The sequence below is a fragment of the Lynx canadensis genome, chromosome D3 (genome assembly GCF_007474595.2).
Source record: "Lynx canadensis isolate LIC74 chromosome D3, mLynCan4.pri.v2, whole genome shotgun sequence".
NCBI lineage: Eukaryota > Metazoa > Chordata > Mammalia > Carnivora > Felidae > Lynx > Lynx canadensis.
The window spans coordinates 25,789,295-25,810,644 of NC_044314.2; the positions used below are offsets into that span (position 1 = coordinate 25,789,295).

General features: G+C 47.9%; 1 protein-coding gene across 7 annotated transcripts in view; it reads right to left on the reverse strand.

Moving 5' to 3' along the window:
* CTIF (cap binding complex dependent translation initiation factor) overlaps positions 1-21,350 on the reverse strand; it is a 296,900-nt gene that overhangs the window by 29,033 nt on the left and 246,517 nt on the right. For all 7 annotated transcript variants that reach the window (XR_004344270.1, XM_032595318.1, XM_032595316.1 and 4 more), the window contains one exon: positions 11,226-11,381. Coding sequence is in view for 6 of the 7 variants with exons in the window: in XM_032595318.1 (XP_032451209.1) it covers positions 11,226-11,381 (156 nt within the window). In the remaining variant the exon portion in view is untranslated. The remainder of the gene's footprint in view (positions 1-11,225; positions 11,382-21,350) is intronic.

Here is a 21,350-nt window from a genome sequence, read left to right on the forward strand (position 1 = left end):
GTCCCCTTGTGTAATTAGGAGGTTTGGTGGCGCTGACTCCCTGGGAGGGAACCGGAAGGGCTGGCAGCGATTCAACGTCGCCCTTCAAGGATGCCGAAGATCTGATGTTTATTAAAAACGGCTCCCACCTTATATGTGTAAGGCTAGCCCGTTCTAAGAGAGGAGCTGCATATTTTGGAGAAAATACCCAAAGCTTGCAACACCACCACCTTCCAAAAGGGAATTGAAGAGATGTCTTCCTGAAGCCACGCTGAGATGGGTTTGGAAGTCTCTTGAGTTTTTAGACCGTTTAAAAACGGTTCTGGCGTGGAGACTGGTTTCCCTTTGGAAACCAGTGTCTGGTGGAAGCTGGTATTTTTATAACTCCAGGCTCTCTATCAGATCCTGTGTTACCATGGTTGCTAAGGGGAACACTGGCTTCAAATTTCACATTTCAGTTTGCAGAGCCTGGCTAAGGAAGTAGAACAGTTAGAGGGTGGGGGCTGGGGAGGGGTCTGGGAGTGGTGGTAGGGAGGGGGGAGACTGGGTTTTATCTCACTGGGGGCCAGGACCCCCAGCTTCAGGGGAGGCATGCCAGCCTGTGGGTATGTGGTGGGGGCTTGGAGCAGGTCAGGGGCATCACACCAGGAGTGCCTTGGCCGCCAACTGGAGGGGGGGGGCGACAGCTTTGGAGGGGACAAAACTGTGGGAGTTATTTCGGCAGAGGTTACAGGAATGGTTGCTTAAGCTGGGGTATTCATAGCAGCAGCTGTTGGACCTGGAGGAGCTCTGCAGCTAAACCAGTGCCCAGGGGCTGTGTACCTGCCCCAGGAAGGCTACATTCTCAGAGGAACATTCCAGGCAGGGTCTGTGCCTAAGATTAGGGCTGGAATAAACTGTTCACGGAGGAGGGTTCTCCTGAATTTTCAAGCTTCCTTCCAGCCTGTCACTTCCTGCTTAGTCTTTTTGATCGAGGGTTACAGCAAGAAATTAAAGACAAGGGGATGAGGATTGTTCTTTGCTGAGGTGCCCTCGCCAGATCTCCCGGTCTCATCTGCGTCTGGGTTCCCACCGTCCTGCGTCCCATCTCACCTCATTTTGAGCACTGCATTGTGCACAGAGTTACCCTTGAGGCCCTCTGGCTAGGAAGAGCTCAGGTTTATTTGACTTTGCTATTTCAGCTTATTTCTATCTGCACGTGTGTGTAGGAGACCTTTCAGTTCAATAAGGAAGGAGCGTTTTTCTCAGCGTTTTTTGAATGAGCAAATAAACTCTCTTTTATGCCTTCCATAGTGTTGCTCTCTGGCTTCAAAACTCTTGGAGGTTTTCAGTATCCTCTGGCGTGTCCCGGGAGCCAGCGCGGGCCCAGGACTCACCCATCAGACCCATCTTTACCGCGCTGACACAGACGGGCCGCATTTATTCTGGCCCCCGTGCCTCTGTTCACTTTTCTTCCCGGGGACCTCTCTCCTTTCTCGCCAATACCTGTCCGAAAGCCCTGGCTTCCCCTCCCCTTTGCCCCCAGCAGCTGCCCACACCTCTAAGGTCCCCCCTGCCCTTGCATTTGCGCAACCCGTCATCAGTGTTCACGGCTGCTTCATTTCTGTGGATTCGGTCACCGAGCGGGTCGTCAGCCCTTTGGAGGAGGATCACTTCACAACTTATACTCCCTCCTTCCAGTACCACTAGGAAACTCTGCAGTGCAGAAGAGAAAAGTAGCATCGTCTCAAACCAAATCACCGCTTCCCGAAGGAGCGGAGAGTCCCGGGCAAAATGTACTTGGGGTTACAGAACTAGGCGAGACCCAACTTACCCGCAGGTACCAAAGAGAGACTGAAATGATTTACAAGCAACCCAGAAGAGTCACGAGGCATTCATACAACCACCTGGCAAAGAACGTGTCCAGAGAACACGCGTAGGCCGCCCTGTGTAGACATGCATTGCCCAGGATGTTACAGGAGGAATAACTCAGGGCGGGGCGGGGACATGGCGCGAAGTGAACCCGGCCTTGAAGGTGGGCAAGAAGTCAGGCAGGAGGAGGAGGGAGATGGGGCTCCGGGAGGAGAAATGCAAGGGACCCTCGGTGGAGCTGTGGTGGGGACAGCGGCTGGAGCCTCAGACGGCTCATGTGAGGCTCTCTAGGAATGGGGGGCTGTGTTCGATTGTGGGGGGGGCCCAGGTGCCCAGTTAGGAGACTTGGACAGTGCGTTCCGGGGTGGTCTGTGATGTGATACTTCTCTGGAGCAATGCTTGGAACACGGTTTGCTTTCAACAGTGGTACACAACAGTGCAGCTCACCAAGGGGCTGTCGTGCATTACTTGCTTGTATTTGACGCCTTAAACCTGCAGGGTGAGTGTTAGTCCCATATTCCCATGTTACAGATAGAAAGTTGAGGTTCGGACACATTAAAGAATTAGGTGAGGGGCACCTGGGTGGCTCAGTTAGTTGAGCGCCATCTCCAGCTCAGGTCATGATCTCACGGTTCATGAGTTCGAGCCCCGCGTCGGGTTCTGTGGTGACAGGATCTTGGTGTCTCCCTCCCTCTCTCCCCCTCCCCCACTCGTGCATGTGCTCTCTCTCTCTCTCTCTCTCAAAAATAAAACAAACATAAAACAAATTAAATAATTAGGTGAAAGCCCCACAGGCTAGGAATGGCAGGGCTGGGATTCAAACTCAGGTCTCTCTGGCTCTTCCGGCGGTGCTCTTCCCACAGTGCTCTCTGGCTGCCAATGGCTGCTCACTAACTGCACCTAAGATGCAGCGACTGTTGTCTCTTAACCTTGGCTGCACGCTGGAATCACATAGAGGGATGAAATCATTTTTTTTTTTTTTCCCCTCTCAAACCTCATCCCCAGAAAGTTTGATTTACTTGGCTGAAGTGGGGTTGGAGAGGCGGTCTGAAAAATTTGTAAGTTTTTAAAAGCTCCCCAAGGTGCAGCAGGGTCAAGAGTCCCGGGTCGCATGGGGAATAATTTCAGATCTCCGCTCCCCTTAGGGTCCATCGGTATCCTGGGCACAGTGGACCTTGGCCTCTTCTGGCCATACTGGGCCCTGCCCCGGCCCCAGCTGGGTAGCTGAATGAGGCCCCATCTCCTGCTCTTGGGAAGGGAGGAACAGTCCCACTGGAAAGGTACCTCCGAAGAATGTTCTGCTCGACGCTCTCAGCCCTGTGAAATAGCAGAGGATCTCCACCCACACCCACTTCATCTCAGCCTTTTCCGAGGTCAGATTTCCCCTGGAGCCAAAACAATGTGAGCAATTGAATGCACGCTCACGCAAAAAGTTGAAAAAGCGGCTCTCTCATTGTTGCATGGGGCAATTTCATTTCCTGAGAAGCTGGACTTGCTGCCCTCTGTGTTCTCCTCCCCAGCCTGTGCCTGCCGGCCCCTTCCAGGAGCCCAACCGGTTGCATCCTTGAGGGTGGGGTGTGTGCCCGTCGGAGACACCCCTCAGAGGCACCTGCCCCCTCCCTGCCCTTCCTCTGGAAAAGGCAGGGAGGGGCGGATGGGGTTTCTGGGGCCTGGAGGGAAGGAGAGCAAGGGAGCCAACCATAGGGAGGGGGTCAGAGGGAGGTGCAGAGGGATGAGAGATTCCTGGCACAGGGCAACCCCCTCCCTTTCTCCTTTCCTCCACTCCTGACCTCTGGCTATGGCTGCCAGACTCAGAAGAGCGCAGGAGGCTGGGAGTCACGGGTAGAGATGGGCTGGGGGATCGGAATGGAGACAGAAAGGCCGAGAGGGAGTGGGCAGAAGCAGGCCCCTAGTGCATGGGGAAAGTTTGCTCAAAGGAAACAGAAGTAAGGGGTTAAAAGCCACCCCAGCATTCCCTGCCAGAGGAATTTTTGATGAAGCTTTTGAAGCGAGGTGCCCAGGGAGAAGCCTTCAATGGTATCTCGGAACAGTTTGACAAGATCACCATTGGGTCATAGAGGCGACAGCAGAGTGGAGCGAGCCAAGAGTGTTGTAGGGTCAGGAAAAGGGTGTGAGGAGAGGACCCTCCTTGCCCCCCACCCCCCGCCCCCAACCAATTAAATGGTTGGCACGTTGGCTCCAGCTGAGATGGGAGATGACGACACCCTTAGCTCAGGCCACAAACACTAATTATACCCTCCTGTGTGGGGCCCTGGCAGTCACAGTTTGGCTGAGGGCCTCAGCAGGATGAAGGGGTCCTTAGAACGCTCCTGGAAAACAGCTTGAGGGATGCCTTACCGTTTCTTTGGGTCTTCTTTGATTTCATTCATTAACATTTTTCAGTTTTCAGTGGGTAAGTCTTTTACTTCCTTAGTTAAGTTTATTCCCAAGTATGTTACTCTTTCTCATGCTACTGTAAAGTGAACTGTTTTCCTCATTTCCTTTTCAGGTAGTTTGTTATCATAGTGTCGAGAAATGCAGTTGATTTTTTGTATATTGATTTTGTGCCTGGCAACTTTACTGAGTTCATTTATTAGTTTTAACCTTTTTTAAATTTTTTGGTAGAGTCTTTAGGGTTTTCTTTTTTCTTTCTTTCTTTCTTTCTTTCTTTCTTTCTTTCTTTCTTCTTCTTCTTTTTTTTTTTTAGAATCTTTAGGGTTTTCTATATACAAGATCATGCTATCTGCACATGGAGACAATTTTGCTTCTTCTTTTCAATTTGGATGTTTTCTATTTCTTTTTTCTTGCCTAGTTGCTGTGGCTAGGACTTCTAATACTATGTTAAGCAGGAGCGTTAAGAGTGGACACCCTTGTCTTGTTCCTGATCTTGGCGTGGAAGATGTAATATTGTTAAAATGTCCAGACCACCCAAAGTGACCTACATATTCAATGCAATCCCTATCAAAATTACAGTCACCTTTTTTAAAGTAATAGAACAGACAATTCTACAATTCATATAGAACCACAAAAGATTCACATAGCCAAAACAGTCTTGATACAGTTTGCAAACGAACGTGTCAGGAAGCACTACACATCCAAATTTCAGAATATATTCCAAAGCTATGGTAATTAAAACATACGTATAGACCAATGGGACAGAACTGAGAGTCCAGAAATAAATCCATGCATATGTGGTCGACTGACCTTCCGCAAAGTACCAGGAACACACAATGGGGAGAGGATAGTCTCTTCAACAAATGGTGCTGGGAAAACTGGATATCCACATGCCAAAGAATGAAATTGGACTCTTACACCACACACACACACAAAAATAACTTCAAATGTATTAAAACTTCAGACCTGAAACTGTAACTTGTCAAAGAAACCATAGGGGAAAAGCTTCATGACATTGGTCTTGGCAGTGATTTCATGGATAGGACATTAGAAGCACAAAAGCAAAAACAGACAACTGGGACTACATCAAGTGAAAAAGTTTCTGCGCAGAAACACACGCACGCATGCACACACACACACACACACACCACACACAACAGTGAAAAGCAACTTACAGAATAGGAGAAAATATTTGCAAACCACATATATGAATGGGTTAATTTTCAAAATATATAATATATAATAACCTGGATTGAAAAAAATGAGCTAAGGACTTGAATGGACATTTTTCCAAAGAAGACATACAAATGGCCAACAGGCATATGAAAAGGTGTTCAATGTCACTAATTATCAGGGAAATGCAAATCAACACTGCTTCACATCTGTGAGGAGGGCTATTATTACTATTAAAAAAAAAAAAGACAAGTGTTAGAGAAATAGCTATTCTGAAAGACAGTTAAACAAGAAGCTAAAAATAGAACGACCATATTATCCGCAATCCCACTCTGAGTATTGATCTAAAAGAACTGAAATCAAGATCTCGAAGAGACATTAGCGCTCCTGTGCTCACTGCAGTAGCCAAGATGTCAGAACGACCTACATGTCCATTAACAGATGAGCAGATTTAAGAATGTGGTATACCCATACAATGGAATACAGTTGAGCCTTGAACGCAGGGGTTAGTGGCACTGACCCCCTGTGCAATCGAAAATCCACATATAATTTTTGACACCCCCAAACTTAACTAATAGCCTACTGTCGACCAGAAGCCTTACCAATAACATAAACGGTCAATTAATGCATATTTTGTATGTTATAGGCATTATACACTGTATTTGTACGATAAAGTAAGCCAGAAGAGAGAAACTATTACTAAGAAAATCCTAAGAAAGAGAAAATACATGTACAGAGCTGTACTGTAAAAACTCTGGGTGTAAGTGGACCCCCAGGGTCCAAACCCACGTTGTTCAAGAGTCCACTGTACTATTCCACTTTATAAAAGAAGGAAATTCGGCAGTATGGGACAGCCTGGATGAACCCGGAAGACATTATGCTAAGTGAAACAAGCCAGTCACAGAAGGACAAATACTGCATATTTCTACTTGCACAGGGTATTTAACATAGTCAAACTTGTAGAAGCAAAGAACAGAATGGTGGAAGCCAGAGGCTGGGAGCAGAAGGGAGTGTGAGCTGCTAATCGCCACGCACAAAATTTCTGTTATGCCAGACGGATAGATTCTAGAGATCTGCTGCATGGCATTGTACCTAGAGGTTAACAATAACTGTAATGTATACTTAAGAATCTGTTCAGAGGGTAGGCTACATATTAAGTGTTCTTATGACAATAACATTTCATTAACATTAAAAACATTTAAAAAAGAGGGGCACCTGGCCGGCTCAGTCGGTAGAGCATGTGACTCTTGATCTTGGGGTTTTAAGTGTGAGCCCCACGCTGGGTGTAGAGATTACTTAAAAAAAAATGTTAAAAAACAAAGAAAGAAAGAGCTCACGAAGCAAACGTGAGCAGTAAACGGGAGGGCAAGGAGGTTCCTGCACCTTCCAGGCACCAATTATACCCTTCAATCACTTTGAAAACCACCTTGGCACAGCCATTTGCGCTTAGACAATGAAAAGTGCTCACTGAACATGATTCTTCTCCATCCCTCAAAGAGAGATCTGATCGGCGCATGTTATTTATGGCAAAAGCGGAATCAATTCCACGATGGCCTATTTGGCTTCCGCTGTGTAGCAGGCGCTGGGCTAGGGACCGAGGAGAGAGAAAGGTGCTTCATGAGGCAGGAGCAGAATGTCAAGAGCAGAGAGAGACTCCAGCAGTCAGACCTAGATTCCGAAGCAGACTCTGCTGTGGGGCCCGGAGCAAGCTGCCTGACCTCTCTGTTCTCTAGCAACCGGGGATGATAATCTTCAGAGTTAAAAGAGAAAAGAATGCATCATGTGCTTGGGACCAATGCCTTTCACTGTGCTGTTATCATGACTAAATACTAAATTGCTAAATAAATTAAATACTAAATTACCCAATACTAAAATACTAACTAAGGCACCACGGAAAGGCTGGAGCCTCAAGAATGGAGTGCAATGCCTCGTTCTTGGGAGCTGTCCCTGTGCTCTGCTGGGGGTGGGGGTGGGGACTTCCCAGAAGAGGGGACTTGGGCTGGGCCTGGGAAAAGGTGTTATGGCCACGAAGAGAGAGACTCCAGGGATGGAGTCCAAGGTCTGAAGCTTGAGTAACTGAGAGAACAGTTAATTCAACTAGGTCAGAGTGTGCAAGGAAAGGCCCAGGGACTCCCTCCAGGGCAGGGTGCCTCTCAGAGCCCTCGGTGGCCTCCAGTCTGAAGGGGCTTTGGGGCCAAGCGCACACTCAATCTTAAAGGGGCATGGGGGTCAGTGAGCCCCGGGTCCAGCGAAGGTGGCCTCTGTGAGCTGAGGATCCCAAGGTTGTGGTAGGGCTGTGATGATTTTCTTCCTCTTAGGTTTGTGCTAAATGAGACTTTTCACACCAAGATGGCCCATGGGTCTGTGTTTTATTCAGGAGCTAGAGGAAAGGGGAGGAGGAGAAGCCATGGAGGTGTGCAGAAGCAGGGGATACAATGGGTGGCCCATGACTGTAAGAAAAGGCAACTGGGTGAGTTCTGGGGCTGCTGCCTGGCTGCGAGGGGGCAGGAAGTAAGGGTCTGGGCCCACACCAGGACCTGGACTGTGCAGGAAGGCCTTGGGGAAGAGCTCTGGCCACATCTTGTTGGAGGGGCTTGAGGCATGACCTGGATGTGTCTAGGGGGCAGCCGGCAATGTGGGCCTGGGGTGGTTCTGGGAATTGGGAGGACCCAGGGTAGGGGTGGGCCCAGTAGATTTGGGGTCGGCCATCTGCATGGCCTCAGGGGAATACCCTAAGCTCTTCCACGGAGAGAGAGGCAGCAGCAGTGGCTTTGGCTTCTAGAAACTTCTTAGAGCTGGCCCAACCTGCTTTGGGAATGTCAGTCAGGCCTAGGTATGAGTGTGTGTGTGTGATAGATAAGGTAGGGGGGGCAGCAACAGATTCTGCGAATTCAAGTGTCTATCTCCAGGGAGCTGGCAAAGGCACAGGGCCCCCCTTCATGCCCCCATCTTTTCTTAAGGCCCTGTTTTAGGGAAGCTAAGTTCTCTATTTATTGGAAAGAGCCCTAGATTGGTCGGTGAGAAGCTCCAGGCCAGCCCTGGCATTGACTGGTTCTGTGTCCCTCTGGGCAGGGCTCTCAGCCTCTGTGTCCCTTTAAGATTGGGCATGTGCCCAGTCCTAAGTCAGCCTGGAGGACACCCAGCTCTCTGAAAGCCACCGTGCCTAAGAACAAGTCCCTTGGGCATTTCCTTCCACACCCTGACCTACTTGTCCTGGTGCTCTTAGCACCCACTCCACACCATGTCTTTCTCCCTAAACCCCTTCAGGGCCAGCAGCATGATCCCGCTCTACAGGTCAGGAGCCAAGGCTCAGGGCAGGTGAGCTCTCTCCTGAGATGGAACGGCCGAAAACCGGCAGAGGCAGGATTTGAGCCCCGGCCTGGTGCTCTTGAACCACCTCACCGTGGGCCCCGAGCAGACAGCTTGGAGCACGGGGCTCCGGTTTCCTCTTTTCACAAAACGGTGAAAGCCACAGATGAACTATGTACTCTTCAAGTTTACCGTGAGCGTGGCAGGCACTTTTGGGTTTGTGACACCGTCCTGAAAGGTTTCATGTACCCAACAAGCGTGCATTAGGGGAAGCTCCTCGGTTTCTGCGCAGATCTCCTGGAACCTTCCGGATCTCACACCCGAAAGTTCGCGCTACCTCAGGCGGTGTTAGAAGCGTCCTGGCAGCCAGGGCCGGCGCTCGGCTGTAGCCCTGCCTCCTGCTGCTCGGGGAAGCAGGTGATGGCAACACCAGGAGGTGCCCGGATCACGCAGAGGGAAAGTGTCGGGGCAATCCAGGTCACTGCCCTCTAACAGCGCTGCTCCCTGCCTTGAGCTGGGCTGCCAGGGGCACAGGGCAACTCAGGCAGGGGTGGGAGGACCCCAAGAGGCCATCCTGCTTCCAAGAGGGCCGCCTTCCAGTCACCCCCGAGGGATGGCAAATGCAAAGCTATGGCCTCTCGAAGTTTGCGACGCTTTGAGAACGACACACGGTTGGAAGAGGCCGTTTTCTGATTCTGAGAAAGAACTCTGAAACCAGGCGCGTTCGTTAAGAAGTATGTCTGGGGGCGCCTGGGTGGCGCAGTCGGTTAAGCGTCCGACTTCAGCCAGGTCACGATCTCGCGGTCCGTGAGTTCGAGCCCCGCGTCGGGCTCTGGGCTGATGGCTCGGAGCCTGGAGCCTGTTTCCGATTCTGTGTCTCCCTCTCTCTCTGCCCCTCCCCCATTCATGCTCTGTCTCTCTCTGTCCCAAAGATAAATAAACGTTGAAAAAAAAATTAAAAAAAAAAAAAAAAAAGAAGTATGTCTGGCTACGAGACTGATGGGTTTCCAAGGTGCCCGGGGGAGGTCCGCGTGCTCTGCTCTAGCCAGCATCTGCACCGCCTGGGGCGAGCACCCTGCTCCCTAGAAGTGGATGCTTCCAAGACATTCACAAATACCCCTTCCCTTCTCTTACACTGCTCTATTATCTTCTTCCTTTCAAAAACACAAAAAATGTCCCTGGACGCCACCCCTCCCCTGTAGGTGACAGGTTCCTCTTTCCCTGTTGCCTTTCACAGAAACGCTTCTCCAAAGACTTGTCCGCCCGCACGTCCTCACCTCCACTGACTCCGCAGCGTGGCCTCACGTGGCGTCTGTGCTCGCCCCACTGACGCCACGGGCCCCCGACCTCCTTGTTGCTAAACCCCGGCCGCTTCTCTGGCTGGTCGGATTGACCCCCCTCCGCCGCTCCCAAGGCTGCTCCTCCCTAGGTCCCAGGGCCGCTGCTGGGAGTGGGAGGGGGCAGCACATGTGACGGGTTGGCACCAGCTCCCGGTGGGACGATTCTCAGCCCTCCTGGAGCCTCCTCTGACCCGCGCCCTCCTGGCTGGCCTTCCCGCCTCCTGGCCACTCCTCCATCTACCCCCACTCCGTGGGTCACCCCATCTGGTCCCCCGCCTGGAGCACCAGGTGCACACTGTCACTTTACACGACGCTCAAGTCCATGTCCCCAGGGATCCCGATGGCTTCCTGATCTCCAGACACTTCTATCTGAGCAACCGCGGGACAGCTCCCTGGTGACTATGAGGTCACCCAAACAGAAGAAGACGACTCCTGGTTTTCATCCCCACTGTGTTTTTCTTCCAGGCCTTCCCATCCCAGAAAATGGTGCCACCAGGCCGATGAACCAGGAGCCCACGTCCCTTCCTCCTTTCCCCGAAATCTCACGTCAGCAGGTCCCGTCGGTTCCAACTCAAAAACATAACTGGAATACAGTCCCCCTCCACACCGTCACGGCTAGGTTCTGAGCCACCACCCTGTCACCAGACAACACCAACGGCCCCGTAAGGCGCTCCCGGCTTCTGTGTTTGTCCCTTCCAATTCTGGCCCCCGGGCGTAACCAGGGTGACCTTCTGCAGTGGTAGGGCAGGCCGCCCCTGACCGGTACCTGGTAGGGCAAGGCCACCCCTGACCTCTTGCTTCTCAAAAGCTTCTCGGCAATTCTTGTTTATTTCTTTTTTTTAGGTGAAATTTAGAAGCAAATAATTCAACGGCAAACCAATCCAGACCAAAGATCTACTACTCATTCAGTTCATACTTCCTGGAGGCCTCCTCCCTACAGGCAGCGTTCTAGATTGTGAGGTCTGAGTTAACAATACTTCCCTTTGGACGGCTCTTGCCCTTTATACAAACCGAGTAAATTACAGCCTGGCTTTCGTAAACAGAAGCCCGGGGACTTACGTTTCTCTTTACCAAGCGATTGATCGCGCGGTAAGTGGTACGGGCCCCGTAGCTTTCCCCGGGCATCCGGGTTTTGCTTACAGACATTCCAAGGTGACGTTGTCGGCGCCGGTCGCTTACCTCCCTGAGGCAGGTGTAGATGGGGCAGACGAGCACGCGGAAGGGCTCGCCCGTGCTGCTGCGCATGGTGCCGAACACCTCGCACAGGAAGGTGATGAAGCCAAGCCAGCGCTCCACGTCTTGCTGCTGCAGCTCCTCCCGCACCGTGAAGTCCTTCTGCGGAGGCACAAGAGACCGGGTCAGCCTCGCCAAGGTCAACCCGCTCAGCCGTAGCGCCTACCGGCTAAGGGCTAGTCCGAGGCAACTGGTCAACCCCATGCTTTCAGTGGCTGGAGGGTGACTGCTGGGGACTCCAGAGCCACCCCGACCTGCGTCCACAGCGCCTCTTCCTCAGTTTCCAGATCGGGGGCCCGTCAGCCTTGCCTCGCTGACCCCAATGGCGAGGTGGGGGGGTGAGATGAAGGCGAGATGACACCTCTCCCAGAGTCATCGCCTCGCCCATTCCACCCCCTCTGGTTAACCTCCAAAGCATGCCCGCCACCTGAGGGAGGGTGACCAGAATACTGTCCTGCACGTCAGCCATTAGTGACTGAGGCCCGTCAGGGCTCTGGCACTGGGCTAGAGACAGCTACAGCCCCTGCCTGCTTAGGGCAAGTAGCAAGATCAGAGGCACTCATTTATCTTCCTTAAAAATAGTATCGCCCCATTGTGTGCCAGGCTCCGTTTTAAGGACTAGGAAATGACATGTTCACTCATAACTGTGATACAAGAATTAAGGTATTAAAGCCACTGGGGACAGGGGGGTCATTCTAGGTGAAAGGTCTTTGGGAGCTCCGAGGCAGAAGTTATCACTTCCAATTGGAAATCAAGGCCACGAAAAAGCTAGGATTCCGACAGGGGTGGGGTGCGTCTGGTGGGGAGAAAAACGATGTAGGGGGGGTAACATGGGTGTTTGGGAAACAGGGAGGTATAACCCAGCCTGGGTCCGGCATGGGTGGCATAGAGAGGACAAAACAGGAGGCAGGCCTGAGAAAGAGGGTGGGGCTAGAGTACGGACAATTGAAACCAGCCAAGGAGCTGCATTCTGTGTGATGGTTGGCAGAGGAGGTTTTGGGGTGTGTGCGTCACGAAAGGCCACGGTCATATCTATGCTCCTTACAAGGTTAATATGGCATGGATATGGAGACCAGACGGAGACCACCGCAAAAGCACAGGCTGCATGAAACCTGAACTCCCTGGCATTTGTGAGACGAGACTCTGTGGTAGGTTAGATTATATTCAGAAATATATCTCCCCTGCCCCTTGTCTTTGGGTTCGGCCATATGACTTGTTTTGGCCAACAGAATAAGCAGAAGTGACAGGGCGCCGGTTCTGATCCCAGGCCTTAAATGGCCTGATGTTTACTCTCCCATGCTTCTCTCATTGTCATGGGAAGGCCATCCGGGGGCCAGTCTGATGGTCCCAAAGGGAAGATGAGAGACCCGCGAAGCAGGGCCCCACCCAGGTCTAGACGAGAGCAGGTGACCCCCAGCCAACTTGGAGGCACATAAGACAAGACAGTAAGGTGTGCCATTAGGATTTCTATGGGTGTCTATCGAGCCGCAATAGCTGTCTGATACAGGATTGGCACATTGTCAAGATAAGGAGTCACAAAGCGATGGATTGCAGGGCTGATGGAAAAGGAAGACTCAAAGGTGATACCAAGATTCTGGATCTGGGTGACTGTGCCACCAAGAGGAACGGACACGGGACGGCACACGCTGTAGAATGGGCGGCAGGCCGTTCCCACCGCCCAGTACCCGCCCCCTTGCTCATTTCGGCCGCACATTCTCCTTGCTGCCAGAATCTCACAGAAGACGTGGTTCACGTCTGCGCCTTGTGCGTGACGGAAGTGCCATCTAGAAGCCTAAAAGGGCAGACGGGGCCGCAGCCTCCTTGGCTGGCAAATTCGGGCTGGGTGAGAAGATCTCCAAGAGACGTCACTCCGGTTTCTGCTTCTGATGAGCCTGGGTCACAGCTTATAATTTCACAGTTTGATCAGTTTAAAGCGTGTGTGTGTTTCAAACAATAGCAACAGCAGCCATTGCCTGTGCACCAGACACTGAGTCAAGTACCCTAACTGTTCATATTCGATCATCACAATGATCCCATGAGGTAGGTCCTATTATTGCCCCATTTTATAGATGGTGAAACGGAGGTTAGAGAAGTTATCCAATTTGCCCATGGCAGAGCTGGGATTTGAACCCAGATCTGCCCGCTCTGGACACCAAGCTTTTCTACCTCTTCCTTTTTATTTTTATTTTAAAAGTTTTCAGTGTTTATTTTTGAGAGAGAGAGAGAGAGAGAAAGAGGGAGAGACAGAGGGGAAGGGGCAGAGAGAGAGGGAGATAAAGTCTGAGGCAGGCTCCAGGCTCCGAGCTGTCGGCACACAGCCCCACGCGGGGCTCGAACGCACGAACGATGAGATCGTGACCGGAGCTGAAGTCGGACGCTTAATTGACTGAGCTACCCACATGTCCGTAAATGTTTGTATATTTTTGAGAGAGAGAGAGGGAGAGAGAGTGCAAGTGGGGAAGGGCAGAGAGAGAGAGGGAGAGAGAGAGAGACGGGGACAGAGGATCCGAAGTGGGCCCTGCACTGAGAGCAGGGAGCCCAGAGGGGCGGCCTGGTGGTGTTTTACGTACCTGTGAATGAATACATGACTTTGCCCACCACCCTAGGCCTATAAAGGGCCCTGGACTGCTGTCCTAGAAGTCATGAATCTTTAGGTCATTTCATTCTCATTAGCCTGTGTTTGTCCCACTATATCCTTGTGTGGTCAGAGCAGAGGCAGACATTAGTGTTTTAATGTTCGAATGGGAGAGACTAAGGCACAAAGAGGTTCAAAGACTAGATCGAGGTCACTTAGCATTGGAATCTGAGTAAGAACCTCCGCCCTACCATTGCTCTCGAAATACTGGCCTGAAGGCTCTCAGCCTTGGTTGCACGCTGGAGTCACCTGGAGGAACCTGGAAGCTACAGATGTTTGGGCTCCGCTGCAGAGAGGTTTGTGTCGCTGGCCACGGTGGGGCCAGGACCCTGGTAATCCGTGAAAGCCTCCAGGTGATTCCGTTGTGCAACCGTGGCTGAGAACCACAACTCCCGGCCTTTATAAAGTGCCGACGTGGGAGTCAAGTCGGGGCCCTCTATCAGTGCCTGAGTTATCCTTTCCCCATCTCCCAGAAAAATGCCTGTGCAGGCGGACGTAGAAGAAGAAATCCCCACGACAGCACTGAGAAGGAAGATAACAGTTCACCAACAGACTCCTCACCAGACTCGGGAGGTTGACGCCACTAACTAAAGTGCTGTCATGAAGAAGCTCTTGTTGCCCAGAGCAGCTTAGCCTCCTCCCAGAAGACCAAAGTCAAGGGGTAGGTGGGCAGGCAGCTTGGCCTTCAGCCCTTCCCCGTCGGCCCCTGGCTGGTAGGCAGTCTGTGGCTGCTTTCACACCCCGTCCCGCGCACCAGGGCAGCTGCTACCAGCACTGCTCTTGCCCTGGTCACTAGGGATTCAGGGGCCGAAGTCACCCTGTGTCCTTAGAGGCGCGATACTATCAGGCAAAGCGCTCTCAGTCAGGAAAAGGCTTGGGGCTGTGCATACCAGAAGCCAGAGTTTAAAAAACCGATCACATCTGATCAAAGAACTACAGCTTGACTCGGTTTCCTCCTGGTAATCAGTGGCCCCAAGAGAGGATTCTGTTTGGGGCTGGCAAAACGCACTAGGAATCTGAACACCTGCTAAATACTGGAAATCACACTTGGGGTGTGCACATGAAACCACCCACAGAGAGGAAGACTCGACCGCTGCCACAGCAGACACCGAGAATTCCAAGGATGATCCATACGGCTAACCCCCGAACCAAACTGAGCCTCTGTCATTCAAGGGTAAGGGAAGAGAAAAGCAATCTGCCCTCTATGGGAAAAGCCTGCACCGCAGAACAGGGGCTCGCTACCCTCAAGGCCTAATGGTAATGCATGGCTTTGAAAATGAAAACAAGGTGCCAAGAATAAATAAAGTTAAAAATTCAAGTACAAAACATGGTGGGCTTTTAGGTCCCGAAGGGCAATAGCATGGGTTCTGTGACAGGTGGAGGGGCGTTCACAAGTAGGGACCACGACTCGCTAAAAGCCCCAAGCAGAGAGGAAGTGTTAAGATGGGAGCCAGCGTTCAGAGGGGGAAACCGAATGGGAATGAGGAACACAGTTGCAACATGGGGACGTGAGCCGAAGGCAACAAAGGACGGGATGGGTTCTGCAGAAAAAGTCTTACATAAGACAAACTTGGAAAATAACTAGAAAGCTGAAGATGGATGAAAAGGAAATGAAAAAGGAGAAGACTGAGTGGATGGATGTCTAACCTATGAATTACAGAGGTTTTCAAAAAGGATCCCAGAATAGATGGGATGCAGAGAGCAGAGCGAAACACTTTGAGTTGAAAACCAGAAGTCAAAGAATACACTCTTCGGGTGGAAGGGGCGCACGGCGTTCTGGAGCCTCACCATTGATACTTAGCAGGAGAATTTTCTTTTTTAATTTCAAGAAAAAGAAAAATTCTAAAAACAGCTTTGATCGGGGCGCAGTGTGGGGGGGGCGGGGAACAGCCCTAGGTTTCTTACAAAGGAACAAAAATGTGGTTGGCCTTACACTTCTGCATTTGATGTTAAAACTCAGAGACACCGAGGCAACATCTTCGTTTGTTTGAGGGGGAAAAGAACACACAGAGCGCCGAGCAAAAGCAGGAGAAACGCATCTTACCTAAGCAAATGTTCTTCAAAGTCCTACCTACATGCTTAATAAGGAAGGAAATTCTGACACGTGCTACAACACAGGTGAACCTGGAGGACATTGTGCTAACTGAAATATGCAAGCCACAAAATGACAAATACCGTATGATTCCTCCTCCACAGGTAACTGGAGAAGTCGAAATCACAGAAACAGAAAACAGAATGGTGGTTGCTGGTGGCTGGGGAGAGAGGGGACCGGAGAATTGCTTGATGGGTTAGAGTTTCAGTTCCGTAAGATGAAAAAGTTGTGGAGACTGGTTGCACAACAATGTGACCATAGCTAACGTGATGGAATTGCACACATAGAACCGGTCGAGATGGTAAATTTTACTTATGTGGTGTTTTCTGTTGCCGCAGTGAAAAATAATTTAAAAATGCAAAAGCTTTCTTAAGAGCATGCCCGGCCAACAAAATTTAGACTCAGCTTGAGGAAATCAGAGTATAGCAGGCAGGACCAGAAGTGAAAACTGAAACGAGGGAGACAGACTGATGAAGTTAAAATAAGTAATTATAACTTTGGTTGTAAGATAGAATCAAAAGCCGGAAACAGTCCTTGAAAGAGAAGCTATTTAATCTTTAAATGAAATCTGAATAAGAATCTTATAGTAGTAGTGATTCAATAATCTAAGATTAAATTACTGAAGACTGATAAATACTGGTAGAAAGGAACAGAAGACTGTAAGGCATACACATTTCATAATTTAGACCAGAAGGATTCACAAGCTATTGTGTTTTCCTTAAGTACGGTAAACATAGAAATAGAAGTTAAACTATGACTTTGCAAATATTAAAAGTAAACACTAGTAACCATTGGCCACACTGAAAACAGGATATATAAAATAAATGGATGGGTAAAAATAATGGTGGGAAAATAAAAATAAAATGAAAACACTAGTAAAATCAAAGTAGTTTTCAAGATAACAATAGTTAAGTGAAATAAAAAAGGTTATATATATATATATATGTATAATTACATTCATAATAGATAACAAGAAAGATTATATACTACATAGCATCGACTCAAATATATAAAACAAAATCTCTTGAAACATAAGAAAAAAAAAGAAGAACAGTATTTGGAAACGAAACCACTAGTATTCCACGGCTAATGGACAAAATTCAATCACTTAGATGGTTTCAATAATGTAATTAATAAGACTAAAGGGAAACTAGCCTCATGTAAGTTGTGATTCACTACAAATTTCCAAGCACAGAAATTCTATTTGGGCCAAGAATTAAGAGCGATAAAAGAACAGCCAATTACTTGGGTGTTTAAAAATAGTCTCCTAAAGAAAGATGGAATGAAGAGATCATCAAATATATGATAATAGATTAGGAAATAGAGAGTTACAAACACTTGCGGGATGGGGTCAAAGCTATAATGAAAGGTAAGTTTATAGTCTTAACTATTTGGGCTATTAAAAAGAGGAGGCAAATACATCATCCAAACCTATTCTGTCCAGTATGGTAGCCACTCGTGACATAGGACTACTGAGTGCTTGAAATGTGGTCATACAAACTGAGATGTGTTGTAAGTGTAAAATAGAGGGGAGTTGTTAAAGACTTAGTATCAAAGAATGTAAATGTCTCATATTTAAAAAAATATCAACTACATGTTGAAATTTTGGATATACTGGGTGAAATATGTTATTAAATTCGAAATCACACATGTGGAGGAGACTCCTGGATGGCCCAGTCGGTTAAGCTGTCTGACTCTTGACTTTGGCTCAGGTCATGACCTCATGGTTTATGGGATCAAACGCCACGTTGGGCTCTGTGCTGAAGCATGGAGCCTGCTTGGGATTCTCTCTCTCTCTGTCTCTCTCTCTCTCTCTGCCCCTCCTCTCCCACCTCTCTCTGTCTCTCTCAAAGTAAATAAGCTTTTATTAACTAGGCTCTAGTAACTAAGGAAATATATGAAAGGACATAATAGAGATAAAGCCCCAAACTAATTAATTAGAAAAAGAGAAAGGAAATTATGTAAAATCAAGAAAGAAGAAACAGAAATAAAGCAGAAATACAATCAAAATATTAAAAAAGATATATAGTAGATAAAAATGTAATAAAAGCTATTTACAACGCTGTGTTGATGATTTGGGGGAAAATGATAAAACAGGCGATGTTAAAAAAAATTAATATAACCACACTTCACTTAAAAAAAATCAATACAAAGATCAGAAAAGATAAAAAATCATGAAACAAAATGAAAAGTTCTGAATTTGGAGGTCTCTAAACTTATGATTTTTATAGGTAAGTTGATTCAAATTTTCAAAAAATTAGATAGCTGCTCTGCTATGTTGACTGCTCTAGAACATAAAAAGATAAGTTTTTCCAGTTTCCTATTACCCAAATCTCATGATAGTATATTACAAGCAAGCAAGTCTATGGGCTTATCTCTCCGATGTGAGTTGATGTGAAAGTCCTAAATGAAATGCTAGTAAATAGATCGTTATAACCAAGTAGATTTTATGCCGGAAAGGCAAGGACGATTTAGTATTAGGAAATCTATCAACATAATATATTACATCAATAGGCCTAATTAAAAAATTGCAGCAACGTCCATGACCCTTGGAAGGAGATAAAATGATTTGATGTGGTTATGCGTATGAAAAACCCAGGAGAACCCTCTAATAAAGATTCGAATTAAGAAGACAGTTTAGCCACTAATTAATTAATAAGAGTATTTAGACCCAAAATTAATAAACAAAAATCAACAGCTTTTTAAAATAAGATTAACCAGTGAGATATTTTAGTGCACAAAAGCTCCTTTTTTAAAGCAACAAAAATACTTAACTAACATTATTTAGAAATGTGCAAAATTTCTATGAAGAAAATTGCAAAACCAAACTGAGAGATTCCGGACAGTCTTCCACAAATGAAGAAACACACAATATTCCTTAATGGGTAGACAGCATTATAAAGATGGTGATTCCCTGTGAAATAATTCACAAGCGTAACTTCGGTTTGTACTCCATATTCCAATGGGAACTCTTTGGAGGGAAAAGGGTTTAAAAAAATAATCCTAATAGTAATTTGAAAGAGTACAGGAGAAAAGCTAAAATCAGGACAATCAAAATTGCAAAGAGTCATACGGTTTTTCACCTATCCTAAAGCTTTAATTCGAAAGGGTGTGGAACTGACATAAGTAAGAATGGATAGTTAGATCACATAGCCTAGAAACAGATTTGGTATCCATAAGGATTTATCACATGGTCCCCAGAGGACCACAAATCAGTGGCAAAGGGAGCATTAGTCACTCAGGCAACAGTACAGGTACAGCTGTACTGTTGGGAGTTGGGGGGGATAATACTTTAGAGTCTCCCTTCACACTGGGCCCTAAAATGAATACCAGATGGAATAAAGAGGTAAACCTTCAAGGAAAAAAAAAAAAAAAAAAAAAAAGAGAGACAAACCACATGAATTTGAAGAAAATTAGATCGAGAATAAAATTTCTGGATGGAGAAGGGCTTTCCACATTAACACAACAAAGGAATGCATCAAAATATTACAAACACACTTAGAAGGCAATTAATAGTCTGGGAAAAAAGTCTGTAATAAATGTGACACAGGGCAACAGTCAGTCTATAAACACCTTGATCAAATTGGTAACACAAGTACTAAATCCCTCATGGACGAATGGGAAAAGGCCATTAAAGGATAATTCACATATGAAAACATAAATTGCTGATAAATAAATAGAAACAGATTAATTAAGTCTCAGTAGCAATCAAATTAATGAAAGTACCATTTTTTTCTACCTTCTATATTAATAAATTAAAAACCGGTCATTGTCAGTGCTGGTGAGGATGCGGTGAGATAGACATTCATATGCGTGCCATGTAAATTGGTTATACGTTCCTAAAAAGATCTTAAAATAAGCCTTCAAAGTGTTCTTATTGTTTGATTTAGTGATTGCACTTGGGGATAATTATCATAAGGCAGTATTAATAGTAACAGGAAAAATAAGCTTAACAAGACAAAAATTCAACAACCTAAGTATCCAACAATAGGAGAATGATTAAGTAAGCGATAATCCTTGCACCCATTAAAAATTATGTTTATGAGAAGTTTATAACACCATGGGAAAATGGCTATATCACGTTAAGTGAAAAAACCGAAAGCATAATTGCATGTAATTGCATGTAATCGCATCCACAAATTTTTTAAAAACATTTTTATTTATTTTGAGAGAGGGAGAAAGAGAGAGAGTGTGAGTAGGGGACGGGCAGAGAGAGAGAGAGGAAGAGAGAGCCGGCTCAGTGCCGTCAGCGTGGAGCCCGATGCTGGGCTCGAACCCACGAACCGTGAAGATCATGACCTGAGCCGAAATCAAGCGTCAGATGCTCAACTGACTGAGCCACCCAGGCGCCCCCGTGAAATTTTCTTTGAAAGGAAAAAGATGAGAAATATCCAAGGTGTAACAGTCGTTGTTTCTCAATAGTGGATTTATGGATGACCTTTGTTTTTTACTTTTTATTACTTCCTGAATGTTTCTATTTTTCTGTGAACGTTTTGTTTTATAATCAGAAAAGCAGCTCCTTAGGAAGAAATTGGCAGGTTGTGACCCTTTCCCTTGATTTTTTTTTGACGAGGACAGCGGAACTCCTGGAGCGTTCTACAAGCTAGCGTTGACTCTCACTGGAAGGGTGGGGAAATGCGTTGTGAACATGCCCAGCTCAGAGGCCACCGAAACCCAGCTGCGTGTCTTCTCTGGGCACACATGTTGTCGGCTGCCGGCTTTTCCTCTGAAACAAGGAGCTCTTTTCTGCCAACCGAAATCGGCCGTCCCCTGGGTCTCAGCTCTGCCTTCAACATCGGCCTCTTGCATCCAGAACCAGCAAGGGGCCTCAGATTGGTGGCAGCCATTTCAAAGTCTGGTATTTGGCTCCAGGTTCTCATCTGCCTGGCAGGCTCCCTCCCAGCAACCCCTAGTGCCTTTCCCCAAACTTTAAGGCTACCATTTAAGCCCTGTTTCCTGCCTAAAACTATTTATTGACGTACTGCTATTTCCTGCACCGGCCACATCAATAAGCCCTGAAAGCCATTCAGTGTCTCAGGTTTCTCAAGGCATTCTGGGAAATTCTTCCCCGCTCTGGATAACCACATGAACTCTGGCATGATAGAGTCCTGTGGTCAAGCCAAAAACAGCTGCGTACAGGCACAGGGGGGAGACACCCCTGCCCCCACGCAGCCACGGCACTGGGGAGATGCCGTCCTGAGCGAGGGGAGGGGTAAGGCATAAGGATCACAGTGTATTCGGACACTTCCTGAAGTCCACGGGCGGCCCCACCGCTCCCTGCAAACTCACCATCATTCCCTTCTCCTTCTTTGAAAACAAACGACCCGGGGAAATGTGCCCATGC